This window comes from Actinia tenebrosa, unplaced genomic scaffold (genome assembly GCF_029948245.1).
Source record: "Actinia tenebrosa isolate PJP-AT-01 unplaced genomic scaffold, QUT_ActTen_1.0 PGA_scaffold14__42_contigs__length_11649687, whole genome shotgun sequence".
Taxonomy (NCBI): Eukaryota; Metazoa; Cnidaria; class Anthozoa; order Actiniaria; family Actiniidae; genus Actinia; species Actinia tenebrosa.
In genome coordinates, this window is record NW_028292574.1 from 3615083 (window position 1) to 3628306 (window position 13224).

Here is a 13224-nt window from a genome sequence, read left to right on the forward strand (position 1 = left end):
ACATCAACTCTATTGTTAAAGTAAAACAGTTGTTATTTCAAATGTTAGATGCTATACCACTGTGTATCTATCAATCATGACTAGAATGCTAGAAAACGTATGTTCCTTTCTTTTTTACTTACAAATTCGTTGGAATGCTAAGAGGACATGAACAAACTTTACAATCAGCCGGTGATCCCCGAGTAGCGTCGCCATAGTAACCATCCTTACACAGCTCACAGTGATCTCCAGCTGTATTATCATTGCAGTTCTGCATGTGATAAGACATAAAAATAATCAATAAATTTTAGTCTTATTTTTGATATAGACACAAGAAAATGCCATCTTTATATGTTGGAATAATTGGCCCGAGAAAATGTTTCATATTGACGTTATTCACGTTCTTCGCACGATCATCATCATCTTGAGCTAAAATCAATGATCAATGGATATGATATAGTTCATTGTGGTTTACACCGAAACATTTGCAAGTGCAATATGAAATACACATATTTATGAATCAGGGGGGTGTGCACTATAAGGAAGTCTTTAAAAAAGGACACACCCTGATTATGAGGTAAAAAAGATATTAAACTAGAACAAAAGTTGTGTCTTTTTAATGTAGATACCGTGGATAATGCAATGCTTGAAACAATGGGGATTCTGCCGTATGAAGCTGTTGCAATTACGAAATACTATAGGAAAATTTATATCGCACGAGTCGCGACGCGATTTCATAAGTGGGTATTTCCATTTCTCAAACTTCATTAGGGTTTCCAAAAACTCGAAAACAATAAAAGCACTCGGCCTGCCTTCGGCCTCGTGTTTTCAAATGTTTGCTCGTGTTTGGAAACCCTAATGAAACACTCGCACTCGTTTTTGAAATATCACGTGAAATATCCACTTATGTATACGTTATTCCAGCCAAGCGGCGCGCGCAGCACCAAGTTAAAATCGATTTAAAGAACCGGCGCGTTAATCTTGAAGAGCTTAATCCCCTTCTTTTACCATCATTCAGTGTTCACATAATGAGTTTTTCGGAAAGTAGGTGTAATTTATCTTACCAAACATTTTCCAGTTTCAGGATCACACTCTAAACTGTGTTCGTTGCAGTTACAGCGAACACAGCGAGAGAAGCCTGGACCTGGCTTGACTCGAGTATAACCACGTGAACATTTCTGAAATGAAAGAAATATTTTAAGAATACTATGATAAAAAACTGGAGAAATACTCAACAACATTAAATTTTTATTCAATGAGCCCGGTATGCATTGAAATTCCTTTAAATGGTCTTGCATGGGTCGCATTTTATTCTTATGCTTCCAACCAAGGAAACACTATCTCAACAAAGCTTATTGTTAGGCTTGGAGTTAATAACCTCACTTTACCTGGCATGATAATCCAGCATAACCACGAGGACATTTGCACTGCTCTACTGTGTTGATTTGTTCAAGTAATGTGTCGTGTGGGACGGTAATGTCCATTGCGACGGCATATAGGCTAAAGATGAGTAATCGAAATAAATATTAACTGGAGCAAAAATTCCTGCCGTTGGGAAAATACAAGCGCGTAGCATTCATAGATTATATATATATTCAAGCAATAAACACTGATCAGTACTAGATCGGATTATCACATTGAGCAATTCTGTATTCTTCAAGGTTAGCCTCAACTTTGTAAAGAATTGCCAAATTTTTCAATGAAGGGTCCTTAGGTGTGGTGCTCGGAGATGGGGAAAGTGCTAAATGTATAGAACATTGTCGTACACACCTTGCTTGGTATGTTGTACTGCTATAGGTAGCCCTTATAAGAATACTCTTTATAGCCGACAAAGCGATGATCAAGTCTTCACGAGACACGGCTAGTCCATTAGGAAATGTGAATGAGAACTGAAAAATAAAACAATGAACAAGGGTGCATTGACGCAATTTAACCCGAATCACAAGTTTTCAATAGAATTTGTTCTGGCCGAATGCTCATGGTGGTCAGTGTTTAAACCCCATTTGAAGAAGATAACGAGGATCAAAGGCCTTTATGAGCCGATTTAAACCCAGCAATATATAACTGAATAAATGTGGTTATTACTTAATTGTCCAGGGGTGTCCAAGTTTTACCAACATGGCATTGTTGTATCTTGCATTTATCCTGAAGATTTCCAGTAACCTTAAAGTGCCCCTAATGCCTGATTACAGACCCATTTAGAACAAATCCTCACATTGTCATAAACGCATTTTTAATTTGTTGTTGTTGTTGTTGTTGTTTCAAACGAATTCCTGACTTTTTACGGCACGAAAAAGTTGGCAAAATTGTCGTGTTCACTCACTCTCGAAATTTCAGTACCGCGTTCGAGGAGCCTGAAAAATTTTATAGACTTACGTCATCAGGGTAATACACCAATTTTTTTGTGGGTCAAGAGTGCTGGTTTTAAAAGTTTTAAGAAAGAAAAAATGCCGAAATATTGAGCTTTTACTTATTGTACGAGTGAATCCGACTTGGAAGAATGCGCAAGTCTTTCACTTTTGGAAAGTATCACCGCGATGACGTAATCGCACCTGTCCCCCTTACGCGCGGTCCTTATATGAAAAGGTGCGTTTTCAAAACTCATTTAAAAATCAGGAATGCATCCAATTTCGAAAAAATTTTGGATTTTAGCATTTTCATGAAAATATCTTCAACTTACATAAGGTCTGTGATTAGGCATTAGGCGCACTTTAACAGATATTATATCTTTGAGGAGGATGAAATAAAACTAAGGATATCCATAATTCTGTCTCATCAAATAACTATAGAACTAAAATTCATTGTTATATAGTTGTTTCTCCATTTTTTTAAATTTCTCATAAAAAGAATAGTATTTTTTTATACGTTTTACCTCAACTAGACGGACGTGATGAGTGATTTCTTCTCCTCCCGTTGGTGGAAACCTTAGCTTGTGTACCAGTACTAAACCATATCCCTGAAACACAACAGTAAACCGCAGAAATGAATGCCGATCTCAGATCCTTCCGTAATGAGGCTTTCTTATAGAATGTAAAGGGCAAGGCGAAATTAAGGTACTAAGAGGTCACGTGATCAAATCCGCCGTTGTAGTTGGCATTCCAGTGGATTTTAGCTATGCGAGGACTATAAAAAAAGATTGCGGATTCGGGTAGTTTTTCTGATGATAAAAGGTATGCCAGTGCACTAAATAGCGAAAAAATCCCTTTTTCTTGCAAGAAATATATTCTTAGTAGATGTCCAAAGTAAATTTTTGCTATTTTAATTTTTCGAGTTAAAACTCGCCAAGAAAAGAATAAATATGGCATTTTATGCGATACGTTCAATAGACAGTTGTCCAGGTATGCATCATGGAGACCTGATCCAAATGCTGCTGCTGGAGAAACGAATACTTTTATGCTTTTCCTCCTTTTAGCCTAATTCCCAAATGCTTGGACAAGAAAGAACTATAATGAAAAACATATATAAATGAAAATATTTCTTACTCTGATTTCGACGTCTGATTCTCTAGTTAGCTGACCTCCAGGTAATGTGTCATGAGATATCGTGTAGCTCAATGTCCCACCATATGAGCTGATCTAATAAAAATATTAATAATGATAATGATTATGATGGTGATTATAATGGTAATGAAGAAATATAAAATAGTTTTCCTTTTTTGATATTCTGATCAAAACATGCGGGATACTGGAGTTCAAGAAGACAAGCAGGCATTAGTGAGAGCACGATTTATACCTTGAACACAGGGTGCCCACAACAACAATTTTTAAAATAAAATATATCGTGCATTTAATTAATGTTGCTTTAAGCTTTATGCCTATGCCGTCTTAAGAAAGCAAGAGCGTTCAGATTCTCGCACGTAGGCATTTCCTTGGAATGAAGAGCTACGCAAAAACCGGCACGCAGTGGCCGAGCTAAAGGCGGCCATCTTGAATTATATGGTTTTAATCCCTAACATGTTATGGGGTGCCGATGGGGTAACTGGTATATTTTTAATATATAGCTACGTTTTTCAATAAAAAGCACAGCTAAAAAGCAATTGAATTTGTTTGTAGTTAGAACAATATGAGAAATACCCTTCAATCTAATTATTTGAGAACGTAACCCCACTACTCTACACTATCTAATTATTTGAGAACATAACCCCACTACTCTACACTATCTAATTATTTGAGAACATAACCCCACTACTCTACACTATCTAATTATTTGAGAACATAACCCCACTACTCTACACTATCTAATTATTTGAGAACATAACCCCACTACTCTACACTATCTAATTATTTGAGAACGTAACCCCACTACTCTACACTAAGGCAAAGGCAAAGGCAAAGGCAAAGGCAATTTATTATCACCGTGTAAATCAGTTTTACATTAGCTTAAAAGACAATAAACTAAACTAAACAGTACAAAGATAACAAAGATTACATATTGTTATTAATCGAGAATCTTAAACTTTGTGACCACCCAACGCATTAATGAAGGTTTTTCGTTTTTCGTTTTCTACACTATCTAATTATTTGAGAACGTAACCCCACTACTCTACACTATTTTTTTACGTTTGCCCTTTCAACAACTCCTCCCTACCAAGATTTATCATTAAAAGAAAACAGGAACAAATGATTATGATGACGTGATCTGTCGGCTATATGGGAAGCCGCAGAGATTATGGGTTATATACTTGCAGCCTGTAGTTCACTGCCAAAAACATTGCTCGCTGTTCAAAGATGTGTTAAAGGAATAAATGAGAGGGAAACTGTGCTACATTGAGCCAAGGCTTAACAAAGAAAAATAATGAAGAAATATAATAAATAATGAAAAAACCTTTCCGTGTTTGACGCTCCGATCAAAACACGCTGGATGTCAGCTTCTCAAGTGACCCCCCACCCCACCCCACTCAAAAAAAAGCTTTTTGCATGCTTTGGATGTCGCATGAAAACCGAACGCGCGTGTTTTCGCGGGAAGATGGTACATTGTCCTCCTCCCATGACCGATGCCTCGCTACGCCCCTGATCCAGTAGAGTTGGTTTTGTATGGCTTAAAGAGGAAATACGTCATGCCTATTAAATCACGTGGTTGCCGTTAGCTGGCTATATATTTCTCGCTTTTTGTTGCTAGGTTCTTTGCATATTATCCCCACTTACTTTATCTCCAAGAAACTGTATCGGTAGATACCAATAGTAAGTTTTCCTTGGCAACCGATCAAACCGGTTATAAACAAATTGTGGTGGAACACCAACCAGTAGTATTCCAGTGTTCACGACAGTAACACCCAGGCGATCAACCAAACGAACAGCGCTGTCTAGCCCATTTGGCTCGTATCTGTAAGATAGTCGAACCTGTAACAAAAAATAGACCTCATTATCTAAGGGTGTAATGTTTCTCCAATTTCAGACCACCACGTGTCATTCCCTAGAAAATAAGGTTATTTGTTTAAAATTAAGTTATTAACCATATTGTCTCTTCTCATGCCCAAATACGCCCAAGCTAAAAAGGTTTGTCAGCCATCAGTTTTGAGTTTTTCATCGAATTTGTTTAAGCAAATCACGTGAGAATTCATGAGCATGGCTTTTCTCAGAGCTTGTCTGCAAGTATATAATATGCTGCGCGGAATGTAAAACATGCTCTTCTTTCCGTCATCCCTATGGCGTTTTCGTTCAAAATGTCACTGTACCTTGTCACGGAATCCTCTTGCACATTTACATTGTGACGTCACACCAAAGCAAAAGCACGGCATACAACCATCAGGATTACCCGAATCCAGGTTGAAATTGCTCACTTTGCATTTGTTACATCGTTTTCCTTCAACATTATCCTGACATTTGAATGAAAAAATATGTTCATTCATAAATACACAATATTCAAGATATAGAAAAGTATGCGCACTATACTGAACAATCAATAAAGATTCTCAAAACTATTACTATTAAGTAAATAATCCCCTTAATAGTCCTCACGCAAGTATAACCACGTATAAATTCCTGCCCATGAGCTTGGGAACGAGGCACAAGATTAAAGAAAATGAATAATATTATCATGATGAACAAGGACTTTGCAATGCTAAAACTAAATTACTAGAGGTTTCTATTGATGAGCGTTTGAATCCTATATAAAATTATATTTTATAATCATCACATTAGCATGCATTCCAAAAAATTAAAAATAAATTGTTTATTGTCAGCATAGTTAGAAATCTTGGCCTGTTCAATGAAAAAAAAAAAATCGTCGAGAAAAATGTTTCATAGCAAAGGTCCGAGCACTATTTAACATTTTCCTCAAAGATTTATTCTTTTTCATTGAACAAGATACTATCACCGTAAATGGCCCTTAATTCTCGTTATTGTCAGCGCTCGATTTTTCTACATAACCATCCGGCGATCGACGAAAATGCCATACTGTAAGGCAACAAAGCAGGTGCATGTTACGTCATAACCACCATCTTGGTTGACGACAACTAAGTATTCCCCATTAGTTTCTCTTGTTAGATCAATCAACATGGCGGCTGTTCGAAGCCTCATAAGTACCGAGGGATGAAGTTACGCGCTTTTCGAGTTACGCGCTCGGACACACCTATTTTGCTTAGACAACGGTCACTTTGACATCAGTGCGTAACAAGATGACAAACATTGTTGAAATTAAAATCGAGTTACGTAACTCGAACCCGACAAATTGGAAATTTTGTTTTCGAGTTATGCGCTAATACTCCAGTTCCGAGTCTTTTTGTCTTAGTCTTAGTCTCGTTTGTGTGTTATAATATTCAGCTGTTCAATCAAAACCCGTAGCACTTTAATCAACTCGTATTGTTCCGTAGTGAATACATTCCTTATTATATAATAGACCTTAATAAAATAAAAGAACACATTTGTACACAATCAAGACTGACCAAAGGCGAACTGGAAATGGGATTATTTTGTAACCACTTCCTTTCTATTTATTTTCAAATGCAATCTCTTTTAGAGGTATCATTCCTCGAGGTATATAGTTACGAAAAAAAAGTCTTGTGAATACTGGATACCGAACTTCTGCTTAAAAATGCTTTAGTTTAAAAAAAAGTTTAAAAATGGTTTTGCTCGGAGTCGTCTTATTTGATAGCTATTTAAAATTCAGAGGGCTTCAATCATGGCCAGAATTTCGAATCACTTTGGAATCCGGAGGAGCTTAATACGTGATCAGGTTACTCACGTCAATAACTATATTTCAATCCCTGTATTATTATTTGCTCAATCACTTTGCTCGATTTGCATTTTTCAAAATGTCAAAGAACAAATAAGAGAAAAATGTTTCTAAAGCGTGCTTAACAGTTGATCAACAGAAAAGTTGCCGTGGTGAATATGTAAGATAATAAAATAAGTTATTCCTTAAAACTTTTCTGGGGCAGTAAAGTATCCTGCATAAAACATCATTGTCTTATTTAGGATTTAAAAAAAGAATGGTTCTACCAAAAATAAATTCTCATAGTAATCAGTGTTTCACGTAATAACAGATAAATTGAAATGCCTCCTTTGACGTCACGTCATTAACATATTGGGAGTATAAACCTTGATGTCTCCAAGATGCATCACTCAAACCCTATAAGAAACTTTTCACTTCATTTCGAATCTTTTGTTTGACCAGTGAACCGATGTATGGAAAACAGTGAATTTGTTTCACGGATTTAGTGTGAGCACTCTATTATTGACTATATTTTATTAGATATAACGTACTATTAACTACTTTCAAGAGAATATGAACTGAGAAGGAATCCGTGGCCCCATCATGAGCACTCGTTGATGCTATTTTTAGATCCGATCTATTTTTAACTCATTGACAATGCCCGCGCACTAATCAATCAAAAACAAAATAAAGTAAGGGCTAGGCTTCACGAATTTGCAACGTCCCCTGTGATTGGTTTGGTTCCTAGGACTGAATTAATTTTGTTCCAACTACTCCAAGTCGAATAATTAATGAGCATGAGAAGTCATTTCAAAGCCTCCAATATCGGACTGGACGGGTTTTGAAGTCCGCGCAATTAGTTCCAGTCCTCGGCTCCGCCTCCAACTGGAACTAATTGCTTGGACTTGAAATCCCGTCTAGTCCGATATTGGAGGCTTTGAAATATTACTTCTGATCTTAGCTTACGATTACGACGCTGCTACGATGCACCTTGCGACGGCTCTTCAGACTACGATTTTTGATTCCCACTGGGTTTTAACGCTTACGATTGCGATTACGATTATGATTACGATTACGACGAGTGATGAGGAGAAATATGAGGATACGTCGACTGAGACAGATATCGATGGCCTTGATGAAATGAGTGGAGACCACGAAACGAGCGATGAACTGAGAAAAGAGTGATGAAGCTGAGAAACAAGCGATGAGAAATCTAGCGACTAAGAAACTCATAGCGATGAAGGAACATTAGAGACCATGAAACCGGAGTGATTAGGAAAGTGAACCAAGCGACGGGGAATATATTGACACGTACAAAGAGTACAAACGCTGCTAAAATGAAAAGACCAGTGGAAAAAAGCTCCAGCAACTCGAAAACATCACAAGTAACTTGATAGACAAGATAGTTAAGACAAGAAGGAAGAGTCATTTATTAACAGATCGTGTGACGAACAGTTAAGGTCTCAAAAATCCTAAAAAAGTCAAAAGTTTTTAAATTGATGATAACGACTTCAGTTAAAAAACTTCTTCAGTGCCTGTTGCTGGCTCTGGAATTTTTTGTTGTGCATGAGTTTCATCGAGGCTTTCGCCTTTACATGATTTCTTCCCCGAAAGTGCCTCATGGAGTTTTGCTCGCACTTTAAGACTTTTAAGTCTTAAAAGACTAAGCTTATATTATGTCTTGTTTTTGAACACGAAAGGTACCATATTTCTCCACTCTTAATCGTCCACAAAAAGAGCCGCCATAATTCATTTTATGTATCAAGGTTTGTTAAGACTGAAAGACCTATGCGACCACGCCTGAATTGATTGAACCAATCAGGTTCTTTTTCCAAAATAAACTCAAGCTAAAAATAACATCAAACAGTGCCTATAATGGTTACAAGCATGTATATCACAGATTCCTTCTGCTACTATCATATAAATCTTTCTTTCTTTCTTTCTTTCTTTCTTTCGTGTGAACTTAACACTGATAAATGCATTATTCTCAGTTTTAAAAAATGTATGAATAAAACAATTATTTAATTCGGTCTTCGTATGCCTACGGCTTCGGAAGATAGGAAGATAACGCGGCATTGGTTTAGTTTATATCATGCTAAGCTTCATCCAATAATTATTTAGTATTTCCCGAGCTTGGTTCAAGGGAAATCCAGTGCTGTTCTCAAATATGAAGCAAATGATATAATCAGGGTATTGAGGTGGAGTATTGTTTCGTACGTAGTTATCGCATTCTTTAAATTCTTCCTAATTCACACCGACTTGAAATAAATAATTAAAAGTATCTGAAGACCACTGGTACGACCAACCAGACAAAAAACCCGATGTATTCCCTATGTGTTCAAAGCTCATATGAAGTGGAAAAAACTAGAAATTATCTACGCTTTGCACTTTAGTATAATTAGTTTGTTTGACTTTATTTATTTCTGTATTGTTCGTTTTTGCCTTTATGTTTGTTCAACTTCAAAACTCAAGCCCACTTGTATCATAGATAAATGACGATGACCGGAGATTAAATCGCTGCACGAGTAAGACAACTGTTTAGAAATCTCAAGTTGAACATATGTTGACCGTATTTCTCCTCAGTATAAACATTCTTTAGAAATCCTGGCGCATGGTGGAGATAAAGGTTGAAAACCAATAACAATGTTCATATTAGCTTGATTGAAGTTTGGTGCTCTAGGGTTTTAGATAAAAGCACTGAGGTCAAGAGGTCAGATTTGTTTGAAAAGCCATGGTTCTTTTAGTTCCTTTACAATGGGGGAACAAAACTTTTACGGAAATTCCAGAGCTCTTCTGTGTTTAAAAAATCCTTGAAATATTACCTAGAAATTACCAAAGAACTAAACATATGTATCGAATCACTCAACAGTAAAGATCTCTGACTTCAAAATAAATATTAAGTACAATATTAAGTATTACATACAATTTTTGGTTGAAAGTGTTCAAGCTATTTACAAAATAGCTAAAAATTCGCATGATTAACGAGAATAATTTTCAAACAGTGTTTTGACCTGGCCCTCAAGCGAAACACTTAGCAAATTAAGCTTTAAACTTAAGCTTTATGATAACATGATGGAGTGTTACAAAACTCTCACGGTTTCTACAGGTTCTACAATCGGCTGGAATCCAATGAAGAAGTTTTATAATAATGCAATAAATCGTCCAGATATAGACACACAGCACTAGAGAGCAGGTTAGAGAAAAACTAATGTTGATGAGTAATGAAAATACTTACCTCACAGTGAATGAGTTCTACAAGTAAGCGTATTAACATCAGCTTGTAAATAATAACCAATTTCATCATGTTGTTCCAAAGACATATACAAATACGTTGAGATTTTCCCTTCTACACTCTTATCAAGCATTTCATGAAGATTAGGGTCACCGCAGGAAACATTTTAGGAGAATATAGAGTCTACGCCTAAAAGTATCAGAGATTATAACAAAATTCTCCCAACATTACACTTGCGCTTTACAAACAATCTTGTTAAGTGTTATCTAGAGAAACCCCTCTCGCCATGTGTTAGTAGATATGATAAATGTTCCTAACTGTTACATTAGGCGTAGGGAATATTTGGCTATCAGGTCCTATCAGTTATAGACACAGATGATATCGCTCATCCCAGAGGATCAGGCCATGTCATAGCGCGCTACTAGGGTCATAATAAATCTTATTTCAGTAAACAATCTTGTGGAAAACTTATAAATGAATGTATTTAAACACGGTAAATAGTTCGAAAAAGATATATCGGTCAAAGGTTATCTTACATATTGTTAAAAGGCCCTGATTTACAGATAGAAAGTTATGATCTTTTCGTTAAAGAACTTTCATCTAATGACGAAAAGGCGATAGAAACAAGTGGAAACAAGAAAGAAAAAAAGCACAACAATAAATCGAGAAATTAATCGGAAACCGATACAATAAAATAACTTTGATTCGTTGGTATTTGATAATATTCGAAAAATGTATAGCAAGGGGTGGTGAGTAAAATAGGGTGGTCCTTCAGAGGCAACGAGCCAGTCAACGCGAAGTGAACTTGCGCAACTTGTTAGCGTTACCCCGTGGGGGAAGGGGGGGAGATTAGCGCCTCACTGCTGGCCTGACCAGAGTAGTGTACTCAAAGAAATCAAGTAATATGTGGGACAAGTATTTAAGGAGGCTCTGGGTAGTTTTGGTCTGGCACACCAAGCCGAATTGAAACGGCTATAGCTTCGTCTTAAATAACTCGATCTGCAAGCGCTTTTCACACAATGTCAGGAAAGGATTAAAGGTTTCAAAAATGATAAATTAGTTTAAAGCGGCCTTTTCGTTATGACGTAATGATGACATCATAGAAATCGTTTACCGCTTATTTTCTCGAAAACTAGACCTAAACTTTCAAAGCGACTTGCACCAGTCGATAGTATTCATCAAGGCACTCAACATATTGCAATATGAAAAAAATGTATGAGAGTTTTTTCCAAATATTACGCGATTAATATTTTCACATGTTTTCATGGACTTTTACTATTATTTCCAGCGTGTCGACTTCATACCCTCAAAATCGGGACTTTAATTTAGTGGATTCAATATTTTTAGTAGCTAGAATATAGTTACGGATATAGACACTGTCCTTATTGAGTATGAATCAAATTGTGACTTTCTTTCTAACGTTATGGATTTTTTGATATGAAGCTAAATGACCCAATTCGTTGTCAAAAGCGATAGAAAATATCGATGAAAGCGGCATTCAAAAAATCGTCGAACGATTTTTTCTAACTGAAGTCACTAAAGGATGTATCTTTTACAAATATTTTCCTTTAATTTCATATGCATTGAAGGGTCTTAAGGCAGTCAAATAAAAATGAGTACGCTCACAACTAACAGCACACGACGAGGAATAACACGGAAGTCAAGCGTGAATAATCAACAAGCAGCCGTGAGCGAAAATAGTTGTGAGCATACTTATTTTTATTTGACTGCCTTAAAACCCTTCAAAAACCCTTAAAACCCTTGATCCACGGAGACAGATAATAATAATAATAATAATAATAATAATAATAATAATAATATTGATGCTGAGGATGATAATAATAATGATGATGATGATGATAATAATAATATATATAGATGCTTGTACGGCGCATTTCTCCTAGCCTCAATGCGCCTTACATGAGTGAGCCTAAATACACATATATATATACCTAACCAAAAAATTCTGTAATTTCAGATGTATATATGTCTTTTGTTCTCAAAAGACAAAACAATAGAAAACAAAAGATAAACATACATGTAAAGTTGCTCAATTTTTTTGGTTAGGTATATATATATATATTATACACACCTACTTGCAAGAACGTTGTCATACGAAAATAGAACATTAGTAATTTAGTGGGATAGGAATTATATTAAAAAACAAAAGAAGATCCCTGAAGTTGAACTTTCGTTTTTGTCTTTTAATGTATTCATTTCTCACTAAATTACTAATGTTCTATTCTTGTATGACAACCTTCTTGCAAGTAGGTGTACACTTGATTGCAGAAAGGTTGTATTATGCATTTATACAAAAATCTAATGAGATGCAAGGAGATATCAAATTAGATGCAGAATTTAAAACATGGGTAAATACGATTGCTTAGCCACTGCATTTTGTGGAAAATATTTGTTTAACTTGAGTTTGTGCAATACGTCTGTCTCTGATACCATAGCAGATAAGGCGGAAGACCATATATTTTATTTTAAGTTTTGCATCTCATTCAATATCTTGCACTCTCATTACATATGTATATATGTATTGCATAACTCAAAATAGATTTAAATCCCCCCTGTTATAATTTGTGGTCAAATTGGCAATTTGATGGCGTTGAACATCATTTAACAAATAGACATCAGTTTTTTTTATGTGACTGTCCTCACATTGACGATAAATTGCGTCATCACATTGTCAAAGTAGTGTGGATTCACCAGGCGTAGCCGAGTGGATCCGCATACTACTTTCACAATGTGATGACGAGATTTATTGTCAATAAGAGGACAGACACATAAAAAACTAATGTCTATTTGTTTTTTATAATAACAAAAACGATAAAAACTTCTCATTTTTACTGATCAAA

At 35.9% G+C, this 13224-nt stretch overlaps 1 protein-coding gene across 1 annotated transcript in view; it reads right to left on the reverse strand.

The window, feature by feature from the left end:
* The window catches only part of LOC116300084 (basement membrane-specific heparan sulfate proteoglycan core protein), a 61020-nt gene that overhangs the window by 20897 nt on the left and 26899 nt on the right, over window positions 1-13224 (reverse strand). The window contains exons 27-34 of the mRNA XM_031708848.2: window positions 5654-5794; window positions 5124-5318; window positions 3462-3554; window positions 2852-2935; window positions 1750-1868; window positions 1368-1479; window positions 1044-1157; window positions 123-250 (exon numbers count right to left, since the gene is read on the reverse strand). Coding sequence (XP_031564708.2) covers window positions 123-250; window positions 1044-1157; window positions 1368-1479; window positions 1750-1868; window positions 2852-2935; window positions 3462-3554; window positions 5124-5318; window positions 5654-5794 — 986 coding nt within the window. The remainder of the gene's footprint in view (window positions 1-122; window positions 251-1043; window positions 1158-1367; window positions 1480-1749; window positions 1869-2851; window positions 2936-3461; window positions 3555-5123; window positions 5319-5653; window positions 5795-13224) is intronic.